Raw genomic sequence first — 27,269 nt, forward strand, 5'->3', positions numbered from 1 at the left:
CAAGAAGTAAATGACTTTTTTAAATAATGGTTATGCCACCAAGTGAAGGCGGAGCCTTCGAAAAGATATCCAGCAGAGAGTAGAAGATCAGAATCTTTACATCCTCTAGAATGTTTAATACATGAAGTTGTTCTAGAAAAGGGATGAGATTGTCACCCCCAGAAAATTTTCTAATTCCCCATTTGTGAACAGGAATAGGTTTTGATGAAGTAAGAAAGGAAAGCGAGGTAATAGGTGTAGAAGAGAAGTGTTGATGCTCCTCTTGATCGAGAGGATTTCCTAGTTTTTCCTCCAGCTCACCAAGAAGGATGGATACGTCCATTTTAAAAGTTTGTTTGATCGCCTCCTCCTCTTCATCTGATGCGGCAAGGCGACGTGCTCTTCCAGAGAGATGGTGAAAACGATCGGAAATGGTCTGATAGCTAGGAGTTGCGCTCGTACCAGTGAAACCCTCGACCAAGCTTTTCAATTCCTGGTACGTTTTTTGAGCGTCCTTGACATCCTGATTAAAAGCCGGGGTCAACTTAAATTCCGGGGCTGTCTTCCTTTCGTCTGCAAATAACCCCCAAAGGGATTTCCTGCGCTCCGCAACATTTTCGGGAACTGCAGAACGTTTAATGGTAAGTTCATAGGCCAATTCATCTGTTTTAAGGTGGTTTGGATTAAGAGGGAGGCCCATGATTACTAAAGAGAAGCTAGTTTTAAAAACTTGCAAAAAGTGAAAGAGAAAAGAAGAAAAACAAGGAGAAACTCACAACTGACGAAGAGTAAAGGATGTAATGATAGCAAATAGTATAGAAAATGCAGTAAAGATAGTAAAATTATCAATTCAGCATAACAAAATATAAGTTCTGAAAGTTTACCATTTTTGGGACAAACTGTATACATTATCACAAGCAGTAAAAATATTTATCTTAATAATACATAATACAGATAAAAATATTATGAGATATCATTAAATATAGATTTCTACCAGCCAGAAGCAATTAAGTAGTTCTAAAATATATCAAAGGAAAAAAATGAAAAAACAAGTATTTGAACCTGTCATTACAAAAAAAAAAACAGAATCGATATGAAAACTAATGAGTTAAATTTAAAATATGAAATTACACATATTTGTGTATTAAAAATTGTTAGCGATAAAAATCTGCAAAATACTATAAAAGTAAATTTCCACTTCCTGCATCTTGACTAAGAAAAGCGCGAGGAAGAATAAACAGGATTTAGCTGGTTGGACGCCATTTTGTTACGTCTTAATCTTATTAAGACCAGGGCGTTAAGCAACACCATACTGCTGGAAGAGACGAGTAGAGAAATTCTTCGAATATCCCTAAGGATATTCAAGAGAAAACCGCTCACCGTTCCATCCATCAGAATGGTGCTCTGTCCGATTGCTTCGATCTTTGTGGAAGTTAATCACTGTCGGTGGTTGTTGGTTGGGTTAAGGGGGGTTTTTGGTCTAGATTATAGCAAACATTTTTGTCCCCAGGTTGGTAAATGGGTTTCAAATTATATTCTGATGCATCAGTGGATTTAAGGTAATATGGAAGGTTGCTGATTGTTTCCCGAAGGTAGTGTGGTTGGCTGTTGTGTGCTTTCCAAGGTAGTGTAGTTGGCTATTGCTTGCTCCCCTCGGTAGTGGCCCTGTATACGGCTAAGACGCTAACCAATTTGTGTGACTAAAGTTTCATTGTAGAATGATTGTAGTGATACGATTGAAAAGAGAGCGAATAAAAATTTGTATCGGCTTATATAGGATGGAACGGCTACTAAAAATATTTATAATTTAGTGAGGTCGCTTTGGAATAATATCCCGTTCGGGGGGGAATTGGTTGATTGCTCAAGGAAACAATTATTATAGATCTAGATAACGACAGTGATAGTGAAACTGACTTGTCCATGTAATTTTTTTTAAATGTATGTATTTTTTGAATTGTGTTTGTAAATGGTAAACTTTCTATGTATACGTAATTTATGTAAATATTTTTAAATTCAGTTGATAACGGTATAAAACCAGCTATTAGACACACCTCAATTTTGAAAATAATTGTCTGCCTTGCGGTAGACACTTATCGATAATAAATATTAATGACTCTCTTAGATCTCTGGTAGGACTTTATGTTAAAATAAAAACCCTATCGGGCTACATCACAGAACGTGTTCGGAACGAAGACGAAGTATCTGGGAGGACCTGTTAATAGCAACTCAACAATCAGTTGCTATCATAAATATCACAAATATAGGAATTTTTTAAAATAAATTCTTTTTTATACTACAGTAGACTCCCTCTATAACGAGAACTGAAATGACAGACTCATTACCTCGTTATAAGCCGATCTCGTTATATCAGACAATCATAATACTGTGCATACATATGAATCTGTAGTTTTCTAAACCATTAATTTCCTATAGTGAAGCCATTCGGAGCAATATAAGATGCTAATAAATATTGTTTGAATGGCGTTTTTGAAAAAAAGTTATTTACTTTTATTGTCAATGAAATATATTAAAACATAAAAGAGTTGTTTACTTTTATTATCAATGATATACGTTAAAACAAAAAAGCTGTACTTATATTTTTTTCCAACTACATAATGTATAAATCGTATTTTCAAGGATAACATAAACTATTGCTTCTGCAATTTTAAGATCTCTGTTATTTTTAACTGCTTTAAATGGTCCAGTATCATTCTATCATATATTTTCTAAAGATGTGAAACAGTTGTATTTATTCATTGTAAAGAAGTTTATTGCGGGCTGCAGTTACGTTTATTGAGGGGCTGTTTGAAAAGGTATTTATTTATAGCCACGACCGGACTAAAAACGTAAAAAACACGTTTTTGGATCTTATTTTCTCGCGTTATAACCAAATTTGCCTCGCTATAGACGGTTATAGTTCAATAGAAATTTCACGGGACATCTAATGTATCTCGTTATAAGCGAAACCTCGTAATAACCGTGTTCGTTATAGAGGAGGTATACTGTATTAATATCCTAACAAACGTATTTTTTCTATCACTCTTTTAAGGCTACATGTACATTTGACTTTTTCTACTTTTTTAGGCACCGATGCTGACCAGAGAGGTTCTCTCGTAGCTCCAGATAAATTACGTTTCGATTTTACCAATAAAGGTGCAATGACCACTGATCAAGTTAAAAAGACAGAGGAAAACTCTAAAGAACTTATCTCCAGAAATGGCAAGGTCTACGCCAAGGATTCAAGTTTGGGCGTAGCAAAAACTATTAGAGGACTTCGCGCTGTGTTTGAAGAAACGTATCCAGATCCTGTAAGAGTTGTTTCTATAGGACTTCCTGTTGACCAGCTAGAAAAAGATCCTTTCAGCCCAGATGGTGATAATACTTCGATCGAATTCTGTGGTGGTACTCACGTTCAATATGCTGGTCATATAGGAGACTTTATAATAGCAAGCGAAGAAGCTATTGCTAAAGGAATAAGAAGAATCGTTGCATTAACGGGACCAGAAGCAACTAAGGCTCTTAAAAGAACTGAATTATTAGAAAATAGACTTAATCAATTGAAATCTACTATTGATAGTGACAAAACAGGTGCTAAATCTAAAGAATATGTCAAAAGTATCGTAGAACTTACTGAAGAAGTGTCGCATGCCTTAATACCGTACTGGAAGAAAGAAGAAATAAGGAATATCCTGAAGAATCTGAAAAAAGCTTTAGACGATAAAGATCGTGCTGCCAAAGCAGCAGTAGCAAACCAAGTTGTTGAAGAAATCAAAGAATTTGTGAAAGCAAATCCAAACATACCCATTTTGGTCAAGGAACTTAAGGCTTTTAATAATACTAAGGCTCTAGATTCAGCACTGAAACAAGTACGAAGTTTAAGCCCCGAAACTTCAGCCTTATTTGTGACAGTTGATGAGGATTCTAACAAAGTATTTTGTTTATCTTCCGTACCAAAAGGTGCCATAGAAAAAGGCCTTAAAGCAAATGAATGGGTCCAAGAAATAGCCAAAAAGGTTGGCGGAAAAGGTGGTGGTAAACCAGATTCTGCTCAAGCCTCAGGTAACAACAGTATACCTCTGTTGGATGTTTTAGATCTTGCTAAAAAGTTTGCTGAAACCAAGCTTGTTTAAAGGTCTATTTATTGCAGTACATCTATTGAATAATGCATTTTAAGTACATTTTTAAGTTATTTGAATAAAAAATTGTTTTACCTTTTGAAAATTAATTTCTTATATTTTCCCTCTTCCTTTCCGATCTAATAAAGATCCAGATCCAGCTTCAGATATTTGGAGCTCAAAACAATAACAAGAACAATAGCCGCAGCCCAAAAAGAAATGTGGAATAGAAAATATGCCAAGATACCTTAATAGAAAATATGGAAACTCCTTACTAAATTAAGAATTAATGAAAGGAAGAGCACAAATATTCAAATAATATTAAACACGAAAATGGGAAAAGCATTACGGGGAATTACTTACTAAAAATAGGTATGAATTTTTAATTTTGAAAAAATGGATGGCAAGACATTATGGAACAGAGCTAGAAGTACAGATATACGACGTAGATGCAAGGTGGAGACTATCAAGAACTGGGTAACCAATAGAAGAGTAGAATGAAACGATCATATAAATCAAATGGCAACAAATAGAGTAGTAAAGACGGCAAGAGATGGCTCCTATTCCCCAATAGGAAGATGATCAGTAAGACGTCCACGAAAACGATGGAAAGATGACTTATTGGAGGCTCATTGATAAACAGACAGAGTCATGTCTATATAAAAAGTAGAAGAAAAAGAAAAACAATACGATATTTGAACAGTACACGTTGAAGTCAAGAAATAGGGAAAAGAAGGAAATATAACTTATATGAAACTCTTATTACAATATATGAAACTCTTGTCTGTTATACGGAGCAGAAACTTGGAGAATAACAAAAAAAAAACTGGAGGCAGTCGAAATGGCCGTCTTTGTGTCAGTTGAAGTATCTCGCAGAAAGAGAATTCGCAAAGATGAGGTAAGATGACGAATGGGAGTTGAAGGCTCAATAACGACCGATGTAGTGAGCATGCAACTGATACGATACGGACATGCCCATAGATGGGCATCGATTTTATGTAATTACAGGAATCTAACAGCCTAATACTAGTGGTGATTTTCCATCTAGTTTTCTAATTCCCGTTAAGTTTATGAAATGAACCTACTGAGTCAGATAAAAATATACCTAGCGTAAACAGTATTTTTATGGAAGTTCCACCTGTTACACACCATGAAATGGCAAAAGCTACTCAAAGTGATCCTATTCTTAGTAAGGCTTTTCATTAGATTGTAACGAACTTGCTTATTTCGACGTAGCTCACATAACGGTTACATCTCGAGACCAGGATGTGTGTTCGGGAATCTTCTGGATGTATCGACCGGGTGGGAGATCGAGACGTCAAATACAACCGAGAATAGAGGTGGACTATTCCAGATTATTCTATTACATAATAACTTGTATATATAAGCTGCGCTATTTTTAAATTTTGAGTTTAGTTGATAAGATATTATCGTGCTGTAAACTTATAAATAAATATATTTATATAAATTCGAATCGTTCATTTTATTGAAACACGCTACAATATTCATCTGGGTTGGACAAGAAAGCAGAACCAGATTTACAGTCATATAAAGGTAAAGAACATGAATTATATATTGTCAGAGATGTTATTGTTCGGAGAGGTAGAACTGTTATTCCTTTTAAATTAAGAGAAAAACTTTTGTCTGAATTACATGTGGGACACCTTGGTTAGAAGAAGTAGCTCGAATGTCTAAAACTACAGCCGGTTTGACAATTAAATGCTTATGTAGTATGTTTCCTAGATTTGGACTGCCGAGCAGATGGTCACTGACAATGGGCCTCAGTGGATTTCAGAGGAATTCAGTAATTTTTGTAAAAATACCCAGCCAGTAATGGTCAAGCTGATCATGCAGTTCAATCTTTTAAGAAAGCTTTGTTATCTAGTAAGTTTGATTTTGATGAAACAACAGAAATTGTTGTGTTGGTTGTTAAGTAATAAAACAGCTCCACATATATCAACAGGCAAGACCCCTTGTGAACTTATGTTTGGAAGAGCATTGAGAACTCGTTTATCTATAAATAAAGATTATGTTTTAATTCCAAAAGAGAGTATTAATTCAAAGCAGTTTTTGCCTGATGATCTTGTGCAAGTTTCAATGTATAACGGTAAGCAAAATTGGTTGGAAGGGAAGGTCATAGAGTCGATTGGTAATGTAATGTATAGAGTAAAAACATAGAAAGGTGACCTTAGTAGAGGTTGCTGCGGTTTGGCTTGGGAAAATTTTGCCGATCGTGGGAAAAAGCGGTATCCTTTGATGTTTGCATCTGCCACAACCTCTGACGTCAGACGCACCGCCCACCGACCAATAAGAACGAAGCCACGCATACTGACGTCACAAAGCCCGCCAATATGATCGCCTCTTCTTCTTTCCGTCTGTCGCTTCTTATAATATACAGAATGTAGTCAGAAAGTCAAAACAATTCTTCTTTTCGGCTCGTCACAGTTATTCTTCTATTTGTTTGTCAAATCGGCTTTCACAGTTCTTTCTTATCTGCCAAAATGTTATCTGTCATCACAGAAATCTCTCTCACACACACAAACACGCACACACACATCCACACACACACACACACACACACACGCACACTAAACTGTACACTACTACTACTACTGTTACACATAAGCTCTATCTAGCAAATATTTTCTGTATAATAAAATGTATCACATCTGTCGGCTACAGCCTTAAACTATGTCCAAGCCATCTAGCACCTATCTTTCATCGTAAAACAGACACTCTTTTCGTCTGTCGCTTCGTGTACAGGGTATAGTCAAAACATTCTTCTTTTCTCTCGAACAAATTCCGAGAGATACAAATGAGGTGTCGTTGAAAAGGAGATAATGTACAGCAACGTGTGAGGCATCACTAGAACTAGTAAGAACTGTTACTCAGATGTTACCGATTCGAAAAACTGATTCATAAAACAAGAAAATGGCAACAGAAACTGTCGCCTTATTTTATAAGCAATAATCTTAATTCAGAAAATGATAATTTCGAACCGGCAATAAAGAGTGATAGTTTGATAAAACCACTTGTCATAAGACGTAGTTCTAGGGTTCCAAAACCTAGATAAATTTTAGATTTTTAAAAGATAGGTAACCTGTAAGATTAGTGGGGAGAGGTGTGGTGTAGTTTTACACGTCTGAGTGCTAACAGTAGACACTACTGGTTGATTGTGGTTATGTTTAGTTTACACTTGTTCGATGTTAGTTTTTCCCGCTATAATGTGGGCATTGTATTAATTAGTTAATTAGGAAATAGTCAAGTATTTCTGCATTATTATTTACTTAAAATTACATAGTAAGATGTAATTCTTAATATTTATTCTTATTTAATTTTGAAAGTAGGGGAAACCGGGGGAATTCTTCGCACCTGACGTAAAATACTTACAAAAGGTTTCTTATGTGCAAACAAACTTCCATAATTTAACTACTGAAACTTGTATCTATTGGGTACGCTATTCCCATAAAAAATAGGATTAAAGTTTAACGGATTTTGAAGAAAAAAATTGACTTTAAAAAACTGTCATTGCGCGGTATTCCCCCAAGTACGGGGTAATTCTGCGCAGAAATAAATAAATCTTTATTCGAAAAAAAATTTATTGTAATAAAGCAAATATTGTAAATAAAACAGATTTCTTAAAGACAACATTAAAGAGATAATTTTGCTTTCTAACTGTCTTTCGTTCGACCTTGGCACATATATCGCATGTGTAATTAACTGCTGAGTCCCAACCACTACATTCTGAATGAGCCCAATTCGAACACATTACACAACGGTACCAAATTTCTTTGTCTCGTCCGCATTCACCGCACACCAAACACTCCTCATTTTCTAATGTTAGATCTACATCATCTAATTCATCATCATCACAAAGCTTACTCTTATCATAACTTTTAGACTCAGAATCATCAAAATGTAAGTTTCTAACTCCAGCTTTCTTGCGTACAGGTCGTTTCTTTGCTTTAGTAGTCAGTTTTCCTACGTTTCCGCTCGTTTTTTTTTCTTCGTTTCATTTTTTTTTGGCCTCTTCAGCTTTTTTCTTAATAATTCTCTTTTCTTGTTTTATTTCTAATTGCGTTTTTAGTGGCGTGGAAGTGAAAATTTCTGAGTGTTGTTTTGCACGTGATTTGGAACTTTTCTTTATAAATTTGGAAGGAAGAGGGAATAGGGTCCAGTATACCCATTTTCAATGGGTATACTGGACTGAGTTTTAACATTTCGTGACGTTCCAGGCTGGGGTGCAGCTTGCTGGTTTGATTTCAATTTGGCATTATAAGATGGAGTCTTGTGCATAGTTTCATCACATCTCGATGGTCCTGGTTGGGGTTCGGTATTTCTCGGTGGAGTTCTCTGCAGAGTTTCGTCACATCTCGACTGATCAAGGGCCCTGTCATCTTTGATAACGTCGGTTTCTAAGTCCATTACAATGTGCATATTTGAAACTTCAGTGTGATCTATTAAGCTGAAATCATCTTCAGAGAATTTATTAGGATCTATGGGTCATATTCCAGCAGCACGGAACCCGGATATTCCTTTGTCCATCGTGGCAACTCTCAGGTATGCTTTGTTAAAAATGGAAGCAAGTTAAAAATATGTGATCTTTTCGTGAGTATGAGTTCTCAGATACAAGTCGCACTCACGATTGAAAGCATTCTTTAGAGGTAACAAAAAAGTTAGGTTGAAGCGCGAGGTATGAGGGGGAAGTGAAACCATAACAATTCCTTGTGATCTGCAGTAAATATAAATCTCCAAAGAAATGTGACTCCCATGGTTATCCAATATGAGAAGCACTGGATCTTCTTTCGAGGTCTTTATATGCTGACAAAAATGTTTTATCCAGTCAAAAAATAACTCTTTATTTATCCAACCGTTTTTTGAACATCTGTAGATTGCTCCAATTGGGCCTCTTCTCATTAATTGTGGATTCATACGTATTCGAGGAAATATAACATAGGAGGGACAAACTGTCCTGAAACATTTACAGCGCATGCTATGGTAGTATTTTTCCCTCTTTCCCAAGATATTACGGATCCTACTTGCTTTTGACCTTTTGGTGCCAAAATTTTTTATGGTTTCTGGGCCGTAGAAATGCCCGTTTCATCTACATTAAAAATTCGACTCTCAGGAAATTTGAATTTTTTCATAACTGTGAGCAGATTGTTAAAAAATCGTTCAACCTCATCTTTATTGAATGCAGAAATGCGGTTTACCTTCGGGTTTTCCAACACTAATGTCTGGATGACGCTTTAAAACGAGTTCTTACCAATCTTCACCAGCGATCTTCTTTATGGAGTCGAAACGGTGTTTTATTTTATCAGCAAACTGTTATGCTAAACGCCTTAGTTCTGATGGTGTGACTCCAAAAAACATATTCACCATTTTTTTAACATGGTTGGGTATGGTGGATTCCTGTTCATCATTAAAAATTGGTTTCCTGCCAAGTTTTATTTTTTTATGGCTATTGGACTTTAGTTTGTCACGTAGAGTGGATTCTGGAATATTGAATGATCGAACAACTTCCCGTATTTTTCGCCCAGATCGTATAGCAGTGATCGCAGCTTTTAGTTCATCTTCTCTCCATTTTGATCTTTCAGTTTTCCGAACGTAAGCATTTTGGAATCTAAAATGCAATAAAAACACTATTTCACCAAAAATTGTTACACGCTTACACGGGGTAATACCGCGCAGCACTAAATTACCCCGACACAGCTGCGCGATATTGCCCCGGTAAGTGAGTAATCTAACTTAACTTATCACTGTTCGTTAATGACTAAATAAAATGCATTATTTTTGTACGTGAAATTATCTATACATATAAAGCAAAATAATCACTGAATAGTTTTAATGAAAATTAATAACAAAAGCACTTACCGCTTGTTAAAGATTAGTCGAAAATTACATCAAAGTCTTGAAAAACAAACAATCTGTGACCTTGTCTAAACCAATACTACGAAGGCAGTCATATTACAAACATGTGGTCGGCTAGCAAATACGAGACGGCGCACTGTGTTGAATGTTGCAATACTTACGCCGTGTTGCCAACATACTGATGTGCGATGTGCGATATTCCCCCGTGCGCAGCATTCCCCCGGTTTCCACTAGGTATAATACCTACACTACTATTTAGAGTATTAATTCAACTTCTGCTTTTAACATTGTTGCCATTTTTTGGTATGTTACTCTCGCGTAGGCACATATTTTCTTGCACAATTCCGCGACAAATATACCAGAATATTTTTGCGAATTACATCAATTCACACATCTTTTAAATAAAAGATTAATTTTTTCGAAAACAATTTATTTATCTTGCCCTCATAAGTGGTAAAATATTAAAGGAATTACTAATAATACGACAAAGATATATATAAAATCATTTATTATAAATATATTTGTAATTTATCTCTACAAAATCAATACCTTTTGCCATTCCAGTCGTCGTGATTTCACAAAAATTGTTTAATAAATAAGGAAGATATCTACTTAAAACTAATTATTTAAATTACTATATACATGTTAAATGATTGAGCTTACGTTTCATTATATTCGTTTGTCCACATGACCTTTGTTACAATTTTTGAATCATTATTCTTTGATCTGAATTTGGCTTTTACCTATTATTTTACTAATAAATATTATTTAATTTGTACTTTTTGTAAGAAATCTGCTTGAGAATTGTAGGTACGTTTATAATTTAACAGGCACCTGTTGTCTTTTGCACACTTAAAACATATTTAAAATACTACATTGCCTACTGTGTATGACACAGAACATTCAATCGTTTTATGCTAACATAGACCAGATAGATAAATTAAATTCAACAAATTGTTTGAAAATAATTTGAATTCAATACAATCAATAGCTGTATCCGTTACCGTTACTCCCTCCATTACCGTTACTCGGGTAACCATTTCCATTACCATTCCCGTTGCCGTTACTATGTCCGTTTCCATTTCCGTTACCATTGCCATTTCCATTTCCGTTTCCATTACCATTGCCATTACCATGTCCGTTGCCGTTTCCGTTGCCATTACCGTTGCTTGGGTAACCTCCGTTTACATATCCTCCATTTCCATTACCATTTGGTCCTCCACTTGGATATCCGTTGCCATTACCATTTCCATTACCCTCTGCAAAATAAATGGTGACGGTGAAATTTAAGAAAAGATTAATGGAAATAATGACGTATTACCCAGACAGTTTAATGATAGATCCCAAAAACTTAATATAAAAGAAAATTATGTTACAATCATTGGTAAACCTTATCAGTTCCTATACTGATCATACTCAATAATCAGTTTACTTAATATATCATATAAATTCATGAGCCCATATATATTTTCAAGCCAAAACTAATATACTCGTAGCAATAATGCGAGTGTATAGTTTGTAAGTATATTTCGAGCATCAACCCACCTTCGTAGTTAATTGTTGGTTTATATCCATCTAGATCTGCCTCATACGTAACGATTTGTTTTTTGCCATCGGGAAGCAATACAAAATATTCGCCTGTTGCCACATCTCCATCACGCTGTTCCTTGTGACCAAATTCATTACCACTTTCGGGGTCGTTTACTTCATATTCAAATTCGTATTTTGCTGGCTCCTACAAAATAAAAAAACTTATAGGTAAAATAACACTTTAAAATATATTTTTGTTTAAAATTGTAATTCTATTAAAAAAATCTTTTTTTAAGCATTTTTTTAAGGAATTAAAAGAAGACCCAAGCAATACTATTTATATAATCATTTAAGTATTTGCATGAGAATGAATTAATTAAATGAAAATTGTCCGTGCTGCCAGAATCACAAATATTGTTGTTGTAAATAGATGTTTAGGCAATATATTAATAATAACTTATTAGTGAATCTAAAAAAGTATTGAATTTTATGAAAAGTATTATTTTTGATGACTCTTTAAATAGTGTGGTAAAGCGAACAAAACATGGATCTAATTACAGTTATATGCATAATTGTAGGCTATTGATTCAAAAGTTGTAGTAACCAAAAACTTACGTCAGATTCACCATTGCCATTCCCATTAGGACCTCCACTTGGATAGCCATTACCGTTGCCATTGCCATTTCCGTTAGCATAACCGTTACCGTTACCGTTTCCGTTACTATGGCCGTTACCATTACCGTTTCCGTTACTATGGCCGTTACCATTACCGTTTCCGTTTTTATATCCGTTTCCGTTACCATTACCGTTACCGTTAGGTGGTAAATATACTCCATTTCCTATACCGTTGCCGTTTCCATTACCGTTGCCGTTTCCATTACCGTTGCCGTTTCCATTACCATTGCCGTTTCCATTTCCATTACCGTTTCCATTAGTAGGTGGTCCATATAATCCATTAGGTTTACCATTGCCATTTCCATTACCATTTCCATTAGTAGGTGGTCCATATAATCCATTAGGTTTACCGTTGCCATTTCCATTACCGTTTCCATTAGTAGGTGGTCCATATAATCCATTAGGTTTACCGTTGCCATTTCCATTACCGTTTCCATTAGTAGGTGGTCCATATAATCCATTAGGTTTACCGTTGCCATTTCCATTTCCATTACCGTTTCTACCACCATTACCATTTCCATTTGATGGTGGACCATATAGTCCATTTGGTTTACCGTTTCCATTTCCGTTACTTCTTCCGTTTCCGTTGCCATTTCCGTTTCCATTTTTGTATCCGTTGCCGTTACCGTTTCCATTTGCAGGTGGTCCATATGTATTAGAAGGTGGTCCGTATGTAGCAGAGGGTGGTCCATATAATCCATTTGGTTTACCATTTCCATTACCGTTTCCATTACCATTGCCATTACCGTTGCCGTTACTGTGTCCATTACCATTTCCATTACCGTTGCCATTACCATTACCGTTGCCATTGCCGTTTACAGGTGGGCCGTATGTATCAGATGGTGGTCCATATGTTCCACTAGGTCTTCCATTGCCATTTCCATTACCGTTTCCGTTTTTATAGCCGTTACCGTTTCCGTTGCCGTTTCCGTTCGAAGGAGGAAGATATGTAGCACCTGGTCTTCCATTTCCGTTGCCATTACCGTTACCATTACCGTTACCATTGCCGTTACCATTGCCATTACCATTGCCGTGACCATTACCGTTGCCATTGCCGTTTCTAGGAGGGCCGTATACTGGTCCTGGTTTTCCGTTTCCATTGCTTGGTGGCCCGTAAAGACCGTTTGGTACACCATTACCATTGCCGTCACCATTGCCATGGCCATTGCCATTTCCGTTGCCGTTACCATTGCTGTGGCCGTTGCCATTTCCATTACCGTTACCATTGCTGTGGCCGTTACCATTACCATTACCGTTTTTATAACCATTGCCATTTCCATTACTGGGAGGAAGATATGCCAAACCAGGATAACCTGAAAAACAATTTGTAAGTATTATAAAAACTTGTTGTTTGTCATTTCGTTACCGTTTCCGTTGCCATTTCCGTTTCCAATTCCGTTACCATTGCCATTTCCATTACCATTGGCATGACCATTGCCGTTTCCGTTTCCATTGGAATGACCATTACCATTTCCATTTCCGTTGCTGGGCGGCAGATATTCTAATTCAGGTTCACCTTAAAATAGAACATATAATATTTAAATATCAAATGATTTCTGTACAGTTACCATCAGTATATCCATCAGTGTTTTCGTTTGGAGGAAGATAACTTGTACCTGGTAGCCTGTCACTGTCAACGTTGTATTCTTTAAAACCTAAAATGTGATAATGTGAAGTGTAGTGTTGTTATATAAGTCCTACAAAGGATAGAAACTTTTAAATCAGAAATAAAACTATTTATCGTATGGTATTTGGTCGTGAAGTGAAGTTTCAATAAAAGCAAGAAAAAGGAACGCTAAATTTTCGAAATATTATTCATGTTTTCTCCGTTTATGGATTTACGTTTTGTGGAGTCACCACTTGATACGTTTAAGACATATGCTTTGAAGTTTAAGAGAAAAGTATTTTGATCAGTAGTTCAATTGCATCCAAAAACTTAAATGGCAACATTTTATGTTGTTATTAATTGTTTATTAATTGTAATTTGTTAGATTTTTCATTTTAAAAGAGAGTGAATTAAGAATTGGTTCATTCATTGGTGGACGAACATGCTGTTTTCAAAACAATACAGGCGATAGAAGCAAATAAAGAAAATATTTAGATAATCCATTTAACATTAGAAACAAAAATTTTGTATTCGATAATTGGTCTTATGTACGTTTTGTGTATGTGGAGGAGTACCATGATTAGTGTTCCAAAATTTACCACTTAATGATTTTAGGAAGTTGGCTCTGTTTCGCACCATTTTTAGGGTGTTTTTAAGGACTGTGCTCCAATTGAGTATCTTTGAAAATTTGACACACAAGTAGAACACCGACGGTCTAAATTCGAGCCTTTTTCCATTGGGCAGGATGTGATTGTCCCAGTTCTGAACGAGAACATTTAGGATTTCTGAATATTATCAGTTGTGTTCTTGATGAATTCAACCTCCATTTGTTATACCACTTGACTATGGAGTCAAGCTGTGGTTGGGCCTTTTTGAATACTGTTGCCCTGTGGAAATCTTGCGTGAAGTAGGATCTTGTGGTCAGCATTTTAAAGAATACTTTCGAAAGCTGTATTGGGGAGCGAGATGTCGCTGTTGTAGACTATACATAGAATAGCCGCTAGTATTGTGCACTTTGGGACTCTTACTAGAAGAGTGAATGGCGTAAATAACTTTTCAGCGACTATTACACAGATAATCTAGGCAAAAAGGTAGGAGCGAACTGTTCTCAGGAACGGAATTGGTACTAAGATGCGAGATCTGATCGAATTCTTTTTGGACATCTAGAAAGATGCCAATAGATGCCTTTTGTATTCATTATTTGTCTCAGAAATGAAGGTTGCTGCCTCTATCAATGCGTTCTGTGTGGAATGACCAGCTCTGAATCCAAACTGGATGTTTGAAATAATGTGATATGTCTAGGTGTTCTACGACTTTTTCCTTGAGGATCCTCTCATATATCTTGCCTAGAGTACTTAGTGAAATCGGTCTGGATTGAGCGCTGGTGAGGGTTTTCTCTGAATTAAGGATCATGATTAAGCTGGCTATTTTCCAGGAGGTAGGAAAATAGTCCAGCTGAAGGTTTGCAATGATGATTGTGGCTAGTAGCGGAAGATGTGTTCTGGGATTTATAGATCGAGTTATCACTACAACAAAATGATAATTTTGGATGATGAATGATTGTAAAAAGTAATAGTTTTAAGTACATAAGTTCGTCTTTTGTTATTTCTTTATATGATTTTCTATAAAGTAGTTGTTACTGTTCAACTCATTCAAATTAGTTGTTTTTACAAGTGTCATCTTTACTTCCTATATGACAAATTTACTTCTCCAAACAGTGTATGTGATAGCTTACACTACCAGTTTGTTTTTTGTTAATCATATTTTAAATTGGTTAAATATTTTTTTACCATTTCCGTTGCCATTTCCATTTGTAGGTGGTCCGTATACTATTCCTGGGACCGTGTAACCGTTGCCGTTACCATTTCCATTACCGTTACCATTACCATTGCCATTACTATGTCCGTTACCGTTACCACCATTCCCATTACCATTTCCGTTACCGTTGCCATTTCCTGGACCTATGGGTACTCCTGGTTGGTAGCCTGGAGGTCCGTAAGTTGCGCTAGGGTATCCATCTAGAAATATTTTGAAGAATTTATGATACATTAACTACTAAATTTTATGAGAACAATTCACAAATTTAATTAAAAAAAAATATATTTGGCGATTCGATGTACAGCTCGAAAAGAAACGATTATATTAATAAATTGGTAAATATAACCAATAATTTAAATTGACCATGCACACGCTAGTCTATTAAAAACAAAATAGATTAAGTCTGACTGCTGTGTTCTATCAACTGAACTATGATATTAATAAATAGAGTTTGGCAGAGTTTAGAGGATAGGCGAAAATGGGCAAGATATATTATATGATGCCCCTGTATGTTCCAACGACTTGGAACAAGATCTGATACAGCTTCATATCAAAAGTTAAGGGAAGTATGCTAGGAATCAAGATGTGTGTGAGAATATAGTGAACTAAGCCTAGATTGTACTAGAAGCATAACACCACGCGTATCATAATAATATCTATAAAATTCCTGCGAATTTAGAGCAACACATTTAGAAACGTATAGTACCTTATAAAAATAATAATCGTCTTCCTTAATTCTACCACCAAAAGAAAATAAAATATGTATTTATATGATTATTTTTACAAACAAACGTTTACTTACTTTGAGGAGGTAAGTATGAATTGACAGGAGGTTCTGATTTCACTGCTGCACTGGATAACAAGATGAAAAATAAAAACACCTGTAAAAGAGATTTTCATATTACTTTATATCATAGTAAAAATTGTAATTCTGTAATAAAGTTGTATTATTCATTGGTTTCTCCTCAATAGAAATTTAAATAAAATTAGAGAAAGTGGACTCTTCTGTTTTCACTACTAAAAATATAAGTAATTTTGTTTAAATGTGTTCGTACATATATCTAAAACGATCTGCACGAAGGACTGTAAAAAATAGCATAGTAAAAAAACAAAGTAAAATATATAGAAGCTACACAATGTGATCTACATTTTACATAAAAAACTCGATACGAGAAAGTTTTGTACAACATCTATCGTGATTGTTAAAGATGCTCCAGCCAGCCCCAGTCAGTCGTATCCATTGCCCGTTTGGTGCACCTATTCTAGCATCTTCGCCTACACTGCTCCGGCTGCCCATTTTAGTCTTCCTTTTTTATATGAGATATCACGTCTGCATAACCAGATATCTATTTGTATATGGTATATATGTCATAGCTGCACCTCCTCCTCCAAATTCCATTTTCACAGATGCCACCGAATATTTATCTCAGAATTTTTCGTTCAAATATTAGCAAGAGATTTCATCTGTCTTGGAGTTGGTTTAGGTTTCTGATTCATACATCAGCACTGGCAGTTTAATGGTTTTGTATACTGTTAAATACTAACCATCAGGTCATGATGTTCTGGGGTGCGTGGGCTCCAAATTATATGGGTGAGCATGCAGGTCCTTACCTCATGCTACGGCATGTTGGGCGGGCCATACAGTCTGTAGTCAATAGGCTGATGTATGAGTGGGATTAAATCTCGAAAGTTACAGTTCTTCGGACATATTATGCGAAATAAATCCAGATATAGTCTTCTTCAAGCCATCCTGCAAGGAAAAATATTTGGAAAACGAGGTCCAGGAAGAAAATGAACATCTTGGTTAAAAAACCTCAGAATCTGGTTCAATACAACATCTGTGCAGCTTTTCCACGCTGCTGTAGATAAGATAAAGATTGCCATGATGATTGCCAACATTCGTAACGGATAGGCACATCAAGAAGAAGAAGAAGAATGAGTGGGAACAAAAGGTAGAAAATGCTCGTACTCTCATGAGTCACACTTTACTCTCCTTTAACTTGTGAGTAAAATGTCTTTATCTTTCTTATATGACCCCGAAGGGCTATTAGATTTCCGAGGGCAGACGGGTCACTACTTTCTACTTCTATCACTTCTTCTATAACTACTTCTTACCGAATGATTGCAGTTCCCCACTGGCTTATCAATGGCTTCAGGTAGATGAATTGGTGCGTGGTAAAGCACTCTATTGTCCTGAGACCGCCAAATCGATCTCAAAGGTAAGAGAACCAAAAAATGGTCAACGGTATCAGGATGTAGAAGGCCAGAAGAAGCCACTTCATTAAAAATCCTTACGGATATCTCTCACATAGCATTCCAAGAAAGACAAGGAAACTATACATACTTTTAATAATTATGGACTTTGGAATCTAAGATCCGGTAGGGGAGGAAGATAACAACTAGACTACGGAGCCCCTCCCCTGATCGTCATCCACGAAAACCCAGCACTGTGGAAGTCAACAGGATAGCTACGTAAAACGTAACAACTATGTGCGAAATTACAAAATATTCAGCAAATGCAAAATGAAATAGCCAGTATTAAACATATTTATGAGTAATGGATACATTGAAGTCCACTCAGGAAAGGCAGAAAGACCCAGACGTAACGGAGTCGCAATCATCGTCAAAGAAGGGATTCGTAACTATGTTCGAAATTTCGTTCCTTTCAATGATCGCAATGATCGTTCCTTTCAAGTCTATGCACCAACAGCTGAGAAACCAGATGATGAAATTGAGCAATTTTACAGCCAAATTAAACAAATTCTCCGAGGCACAAAAAACATGAAGCTACTATTATTATGGAAAACTTCAACTCAAAAGTTGGTGCCGAAATCATATAAGATATAACCTGAAAGCCATCAAACAAAAAAAAATTGGAAATCTCCAGTCCCTGACCAAATACCCTCAAACTGGCTCAAACTTCAAGATGACGACAATATCTCAGAACTAACAAACATTTATAACTACATATAAGAAACTGGAATAATGTCTACATTTAACTCACTTCCAAAAAAAAAACCGAATAGGTCATCATGTAAAAACTTTAGATTTCTTTCTTCTTTACGTACCAAATCAGAATTTTCCGACGTTGGCGATCATCATTGCGAAGACTTCTCGATCTTCTGTAATATGGAATAATTGTCCTGCATTTGTTATCTGAGTCCATTCACGAATGTTTTTTAACCAAGAAACCTGTTTTATTCCTGCACCTCTACGGCCTTTTGTTTTGCCTTTTAAGATCAGTTGTAGTATTCGATATATCGATTTCTCCTCACCATATGTCCCAGATAAGACATTTTCCGGTGTTTAACAGTATTTAGAAATTCTCTATCTTTGTTGACCCTCCTTCTTCTTCTCATTGCGCCGTCTCCTTTCGAAGATTGGCGATACAAATGGCAATTGTAGTTTTGGAAACTGCTGCGCAAAAGATCTCTGCGGATGAGCGGTCGAACCATCTCCTCAGGTCTTTCAGCCACGAGTTCTGGCGTCTTCCTAATGATCTTTTGCCCTGTACTTTTACTTCCAGTAACTTGAAGTAATTCATATCTTTCGCCTCTCAACACATGACCCAAGTATTGCATTTTCCTCTCTTTGATTTAACTCTCATTGACCCTCCTTAGTACTTCCTCATTAGGTTTTCTTGCTGTTCAAAGTATCTATCAAGGTACTTTAGACTAATTAGTCTTATAAGTCACTCTCAAACTGCTTTTCAAGATAGTTCTTAATATAAATAAGCAAAAATATTAAGAAGCAATGGGAAACAAACAATTCGGTTCCAGATAAGGATTTGAAACAAGGGAAGCTTTGTTTTCAGTGCTATCATTACTTCACAGATCATGGGAAGTACAGAAACCAATTTATGTCTGATTTATAGATTATGAAAATAGATATTAGAGATCTGTCACGCTACAAGAAATAATATAAATAAAAATCTGAAACTTGCCAGCCTTTTTCTATTATTCTCTTAAACATTTTTAAAACATAGAATTTGGCTATATCTCTTTATGATCCGATCTTTATAAACTAAGCAAAAAATCAAGCTTATTAAATCCTCCCATGATTTGATTATACAACTTAACAGCTTTAGGTTGGAGTACATCAATGTATATTGTTTATTATTTTTGTACCACCTTTGTAAATTACGCAGTTGTCATATACCAACAAAATTAGATGCAACAATCTCTGGTTTATTATCAAACCATTTCATGATGGCCATTAGTCTTACTTTTTGACATCTCTAACAGCTGTTTTTGACAGCTTCTTCAATTTTTAAAAATAGTCTAATATGAAATATGCCCAGATGATGATGACAAAGTAAATTAGAAATAAATCAAAACTGAAATAACTAAAATCGAAAACTTTACTCTCACAATTTGTGTCATGAAGTAAGTTTGCCCTTCCTGGAGAACGTCGATGTTTACAAAAATATACAAAGTTTACAACAACGCTAAGTGTTTATTTATTAAGCTTCTAATTGCAATCAAGCCAATTGTATACATATATTTCAGCTTTTAATTCTACATCTAAATCAATCATAAATTTACACGTTTATGACGGTTGGATAGTTCGCGCGAAACTCACGTAATCAACTTTATGTCACTAGTACTACGTTCGCTCCTAGGTAGCACCATAATTCATAAATAATTAAATACAGTACTTTTACAGGGAACATATTATTTTGTAGGGTTAAATGTCACTATTCGGCAATATGATGCTTATTAAGTTTGTGTCCTCATAGGATGCTGTGACTGAAAGGATTAACCATTTTAAATAACTACGATTTTGTATAAACGAGACGGCAAATCCTGGTGAAGAAACTAAAACTGGTATAGAAATTGCAAAAAGAACATTTATGAAACTTGATCTATACTGTATAATTCTCAGCTGAACTTACAACTAAGAATCAAGTTCCCAAAATGTATCCTGTATTACTGTATTTAAACTTCATGAAACCTGGATCATGAAGGTTAATTTGATGAACAAATTAGAAGCCTTCGAGATGTGGTCATATCGTAGAATGCTCGAAATATCATGGGTTCAACGCATCTCAAACATACAAGTCTTAAACAGAATAGATTAAGGCGAAGGTGACTTAACGAAGATGATAAACAAGAGAAAACTTAAATATCTAAGGCAAATAACGAGAGGTAGCAGATACTGGATACTCCAGTTAATACTCAATGACTTCATTTAATACTTAACGGAAAAATCGAGGTAAGAAGCGGAATTGGTAGGAAGAAATATTCATGGCTCCGAAATCTTCGTCAATGAAGTGAAGAACTAAAGAAATACTAACCAAAAATTGACTCACTTTTCCGTTCATATGATTACCGAAGAGTATCTTCTAAAATATGTGAAGACTGCAGAACCATGTGTTTAATGAGCGACATTTTAAAAATGTTTCTCATTTTTCCCATCATCATTATAATTTGCACGATAATCTTGGGCTGCTCGTAGAGAAGTCGCCACTCCTGTCGATTCCTGGCAATTCCCCTTCATTTTCTGACTATTAGAATCTTAATGTCTTCCAAGTGTTAAAATAAATATATCCATATCTGTTCTCCATTATGAAAAGCTTTTGGTATCACAACAACCGTATAGATATTCTCAGAATAACAGGCAAACAAGATAATTTTCTGAAGATCATTACAAAGTTATATGTACACCAAAATGGGACTGTTAAAGGTGAAAATAGTTATTTCAACAATTCAATATCTACAAAGGACTTTAACAAAAATGTCTTTTGTTGTCTTTATTATATAATCATCATCATCAACCAGCCCTTTGCGATCACTGCTGGATATAGTAGTCCAACGAGTAGGGGATCTTCCTCTACTTCTTTTGTCTAACCTCGGCCTGCACTCAAGCAATCTCTTCGTCCACCTTTCATCACTGATTCGGGCGACGTGTCCAACCCTGTTCCATTTCAGTGTGGCAATTCGGGAAATTACATCGGTAACTGTTCTTCGTCTTAAGGCTTCATTTCTAACTCGGTCACGAAGCGATATAATCAGCATTGACCTTTCCATTTTCCTCTGAGCTATTTGCAGCGTTTTTAACACACATTATTCAAATGCTTTACGTTTTACAGAAACTGGTAGGTATATCGCTTTTAAAGATGTCTTTGATTATTTAATAATTACTCTTAACATCAATTTAGGGAACATATGGCAGATACTAATACGTTGTTGTTGTTCTGTCTGAGCTTTATGAGTCAAAAATTAATAGAATCTAACCCGTTTATGAAAACTAATATATATGGCGTCAATATGACTTGGCCACTGGTACAACACAATGCCTTGCTGTAAATTTTAATGTATTGCCACGTTATAATTGAATTCATTTCGCACTTCACATTGCTCGTCACATTAACTCAGTCATATTTTTTTTTACTTACAATATTACGAGTTCTACGACCAAGTCTAATTAGTGTCATTTCTAAGAATAAAATTTCAATTGAAAATAAAACATTGGTCTTTCCTATTGCTTCTGTATAACTGTTTATACCTAATATTATTATAGTCTAGCGAAACCAAAAATTGATATAAATTAAACTTTTAATACAAGAAAGATTGCGATGAACCAACTGCGACCTAACTAACTCTTTATAATTTATTTTTGAAACAACCCTTTCCAAAACACTCACTGAACAAACTTAAAACTAGGTAAACGTTCAGATTGAATGAACAGTGCAGTAATAACGCAATAAATTCGAATGACCAATGTAGCTGTTAAATAACATTTACATCGTACCAACTCTCAAACGCGAAAGTTATTAAACGCGTAAAATTGAAATAATAGTTAAGGTTTCTGAAATTTTAAACTTTCTGCTCAATTTTCTTTCCGCAAAAACTTTGTACAGATTATTAGAAAACTTAGGACAAAAAAAAAGATTAATGAAATCGATAAAGTCATTCTCAAGTTATGGCATAACCTAGGGAAATATGGATTCATATTTAAATACATATAGATTTTTGATACACTAGTGATACTATTTTAGTTTTAGAGAGATCAAAAGGCCTTTGCGGATTAACTGAACTGACATGTGATGAAAAATGATGAGTAATCACATTCTTCAGGTTATAATATAAGATATATCGAAAGGAAAATTTGACAATCTTTTGCTTGAAAAATCTGAATTAGTGGACTGGTAAGCAACATTAGAACTATTTTTATCCGTTACGCACAATTTTTGTCGGCCAGAACGACCATTAGCGTCCATTTAGCGTCACACAACTATTCGTAAATGAAAACACTATTGATTTTGCACATTTAATGATACATTTGTATGTTAGGTATCTTTCATCGTAAATTTAACACGTCGACTGAAGGTTTATTTCTAATACTAGTCCTTAAAGTAAGGATTAATAAAATCATGGCTAACATCCAAAAAAATAGAAACGAAAACAGCATAGAAGATTTTTACAAATTAAAGAAACTAATATTACCTTTTTCATTTTTACCTTCTCCAAATTAATGGATTATTTAAAAAGTTCAAATTCAAAGACCACTAATCAGGAGTTTTTAGACACTGCACTGAACTGTATTCCAAAGTCAGAATATACTCGTTCAATATTGATAAATGGACAACAACTAGAGGTGGGGAAGCACACACGCTTTTGAAACGATCATGCTAGTGAATAATCAGTGTCAAATATAATCATATGCAAAAGTTATGAGTACCAAGTAGAAATGAAAAAAGCATTAAATCTTCTTATACATTGCAAAAATTAATTTTACCTTGTCCATTTTTTGTGCAAATTAAATAATTAATTAATAAATTGAAATTCAAAGACCACAAATCTTGAGTTGTTGAACACTGCACTAAACAAACTGCATTCCGAATCCAGAATCCACACTATGAATGAAATTGGAGTGGAAGATCTTTATATACTCATTCATTAATGATAAATGGACAACAACTAGAGGTGGGGAAGCACACACGCTTTTGAAGCGATCATGCTAGTGAATAATCAGTGTCAAATATAATCATTTGCAGTAGTGATCTTCTAGCTGTGATTCTTCTTGACAGATGGATACCACAAATACAAAAAGTTTGTACCGAAAAAGTTATGAGCACCAAGTAGAAATGAAAAAAGCATTAAAGCTTCTTATACATTGAAAAAATTAATTTTACCTTGTCCATTTTTTGTGCAAATTAAATAATTAATTAATAAATTGAAATTCGAAGACCACAAATCTCGAGTTGTTAAACACTGCACTAAACAAACTGCATTCCGAATGCAGAATCTACACTATGAATGAAATTGGAGTGGAAGATCGTTATATACTCGTTCATTAATGATAAATGAACAACAGTTGGTGGTGGGAAAGTCTCCATATTTGGTAGCAATGAAGCAAGAGGATTTATTTGTACTGAGTCAAAATAGTTCTTTCAATAAATACAAAAAAACTACAATCGTAGCAGTCAACGTCACAAGGGGCGATGCAGAGCTTAGCAGAAAAACCATCCTCGCTAATACAGCATAATTTGTTATGAACCAAATATTTAAATTACGAGACGCATATCAAAGGACTAAGATACAAATCTACAAGACCATAATCCGAATGATAGTGAGCTTTAATGAGTCACACACTTACATTTTTGAAAATAATACACAGCAGAGTTGTTAAAACTCTTGAATCTGAAATTGGTTACATACAATTTGGCTTTAGAAATGATATGGGCACAAGAGATGCTTTGTTCGGCTTGAATGTGCTGGCCTAGAGATGCATGGATATGAATCAGGACATGTACTTATATGTTGTAGATTTTGAAAAGGCATTTGATAAGGTTCAACATAAAAATCTTGTAGAAATATTAAAAAGCAAAAATAGTCGTAATATGAAAATTATAACTAATCTATATGGGAATCAAACTTTCAAGGTAAGAGTTGACAACCAAAACACCCGAGATATCAAAATACAGAGAGGAGTTCGCCAGGGATGCGTTCCACTACTCTTCAATGTCTCTGAAGCAGTATTTAAAGAATCGCTCTCAGATTTAATAGAAGGTATATCTATCAATGGAGAAGTTTTAAATAACTTGCGTCTTGCAGACGATACAGTAATAATGACGGATAACAACAATGATTTACAGAACGTAATGCAACGACTTAACGAATACTGTAATGAGTACGGACTAAGGATAAATTTGAAGAAAATGAAATGCATGATCATGATTAAATCAGCAGATTCAAACATCCAATTGATTGTTGAGGATACTGTAATTGAGAGTGTGGATACCTACAAATACTTAGGAACATGGATAACATTAAATGTAAACCAAACCAAAGAAATTAAGACACGTATTGAAATAGTACGTGCATCATTCGTTAAATTTAAAAAGTTTCTTTGTTGTTGGGATATAAGGTTAGGACTACGCCTAAGAATGCTTCGGTGTTACGTATTCACTACACTTCTTTATGGCTTGAAAGCATGGACCTTAAAACAAGTGCATATAAATAAGTTAGCTGCCTTTGAATTTTGGTGTTACAGAAGTCCCTACGAATATCATGGACTCAAAGAATTTCAAACGCACAAGTTACTAGAAGAATAGGAAATGAAGCTGAAATAGTATTGACTACCAAAAGAAGATAACTTGAGTACTTAGGCTATGTTATGAGAGGACAAAGATACTCATTATTGAAGCTTATTATGGCAAGGCAAAATTCGCGGAAAGTGAAATATGGGAAGACGAATAATATCGCGGCTTAAGAACTTAAGGGAATGTTTTGAATACAGTAGTACATAGAATATTTACAGCCATGATGATTTTCAACCTTTGATAGAAGATGGAACTTAAAGGAGAAGAAGAAGTGAGATATTGATCTGAAACTTGAATACTGACTTAAAAACCTCTAATCTCCATGTACATCTTTGAAAGAAAGGTACAGAGACGAATACTAGGTACTATAAATGAGAACAACCGTGGGAGTTAGATACAATGAAAGAAAATAGGGCATAAAAAAACTGTTCAATGCAAGAATGCAGGAAAGAGACATGTTGGAAGACTAAGAAAGTATTGGGAGGATAATGTGAATGAGGACGCAAGAGATCTCCTTGGTAGTCGATCGTAGAGGAAAAGAGCTACAGACCGGAACGAATTGAGAGATTTTCTGAGGGAGACCAGGGCTCGCATTGCACTGTAGAATAATAGGGTGGATAGAGGATGGATGCTAGAAAATTATCAATGTCTATGAAGTCGACTTATAGTCCTGCAAAGTAGAATCATCTGCAGCTTTTCTGCTTCTTCCTAATTTCACTCTTTGAACATAGAATTTCAGCTGTTCGTCAATGAAAAACCTATTTGCATTCTATCTTTGCTTCTTAAAGTGTATCTTGGAAGTATGCGGAGTGAACCGAAATAGCATTAATGCAGAAGTATCATGAAATTTGAACTGAACTGAATATACTGGAACTACCCAAATTTGAATTGAGGAAAGATCAGTGAAAGTTAGGGCTTCAAAAATTCTTCAAGAAATTTTTTTGATGTGAAAGCAACCGAAAGGAACAATATAATTTTTGGACTTTATGCTTGTAGAACATGGCAAACGGTGAGCTAATACTAGTAAATATAAAATTAATATTGCAAAGTTGATCTGTAAGATGTTAAGGGATACACACCAGCAAAATAGTACTTTTTAACAGAAAAATATAAAAGCATTGAATATGGATGGATTTAAAAAGGGATAACCATAATTGAAGTAACAGGAAAAACATTTTGTAGTAAACAATGAACAAGCATCCAATTGAACTTAAAATAGAACTAGAAATATCTAAAAATAAACAAAAATCTTACCTTGTCCATTTTTGAAGTAATTTAAAAGGCAAACGAAAATATTCAAACTTGAAGACCACTATTGATGAGTTGTTGGAACCACCACTGAACTAAACTGTATCCCGAAGGCAGAATCCAAACTATGAATGAATTTGAAGAGGAATGCGTTTATATACTCACTGAATCGTGATTCACAATCATGTATTTAGTGCAGCCACCGTATTCGATTTTTTGCAATAATTTTTATTCGCTAATCGTATTTTCGATGGGGGGAATCGAGTTTTGTGTCCCTCTGGGATCTCGATAACACGGACGAGTTGTTATTGCGATGCTCAAAAGTGACTTTCACGTGTGCAAATAGATTATTTATTCAGCTATTAACAAAAGTGTATCTTCTTTTGAGTTGCAAGTTGCATTATACGGTATTATGGATTTGTGGATGCGTTAGATTAGGGCAATCGAGAAATATGACGGGCCGATTGTACTAAAAAGACAATTTGTATATGTACATAAAAATTTTGACAAATGTAATTAAAATATCTATGATATACTGTTATTTACAGAACCGTCATTATATGCAAGTATATAATATACACTTGATATAATATATACGCGATGAATCTCACAATAAAATATATACCGTTGTGATAAATCAAGTTGAACCAGCTCATGTGAACGATTTGGAGGAGTTATTATAGCAATAAATAGGGAAATTTCTTCTGTTGAAATTTTATTTCCTTTGAGTTTTATTTGAAAAGTAAATGTTTTTATTTACCTCAAAACTCCCCATTAAGTTTTTTCTGAAGACTATGTAAATAGTGTGGTAGGTATTTTATATTAGACACAACACATACTTGGTTACATACACATAAATTTTGGGAAAAAATTAATTACT

At 35.0% G+C, this 27,269-nt stretch overlaps 2 protein-coding genes across 4 annotated transcripts in view; one reads left to right on the plus strand and one right to left on the minus strand.

Annotated features, from left to right (window-relative positions):
* The window catches only part of AlaRS (alanine--tRNA ligase, cytoplasmic), a 30,791-nt gene extending 26,591 nt beyond the window's left edge, over positions 1-4,200 (plus strand). For both annotated transcript variants that reach the window (XM_072543309.1, XM_072543310.1), the window contains exon 10: positions 3,064-4,200. In XM_072543309.1, the coding sequence (XP_072399410.1) occupies positions 3,064-4,109 (1,046 nt within the window). In that variant the 3' untranslated portion in view covers positions 4,110-4,200. The remainder of the gene's footprint in view (positions 1-3,063) is intronic.
* A 6,289-nt stretch (positions 4,201-10,489) lies between these two features.
* On the minus strand, positions 10,490-26,509 carry LOC140449407 (uncharacterized). Of its 2 annotated transcripts, XM_072542566.1 has the most exons (8): positions 26,396-26,509; positions 16,397-16,475; positions 15,567-15,794; positions 13,739-13,825; positions 13,537-13,686; positions 12,111-13,483; positions 11,511-11,700; positions 10,490-11,224 (listed from the first exon to the last, which is right to left on the minus strand). In XM_072542566.1, the coding sequence occupies exons 1-8, from the start codon at positions 26,402-26,404 to the stop codon at positions 10,950-10,952; spliced, it is 2,391 nt and encodes a 796-aa protein (XP_072398667.1). In that variant the 5' UTR covers positions 26,405-26,509; the 3' UTR covers positions 10,490-10,949. The 2 variants fall into 2 exon arrangements, with proteins under 2 accessions (XP_072398667.1, XP_072398668.1); XM_072542567.1 differs by lacking the exon at positions 13,739-13,825.
* Positions 26,510-27,269: the final 760 nt, after the last annotated feature.

Source organism: Diabrotica undecimpunctata, chromosome 9, assembly GCF_040954645.1.
Source record: "Diabrotica undecimpunctata isolate CICGRU chromosome 9, icDiaUnde3, whole genome shotgun sequence".
Taxonomy (NCBI): domain Eukaryota; kingdom Metazoa; phylum Arthropoda; class Insecta; order Coleoptera; family Chrysomelidae; genus Diabrotica; species Diabrotica undecimpunctata.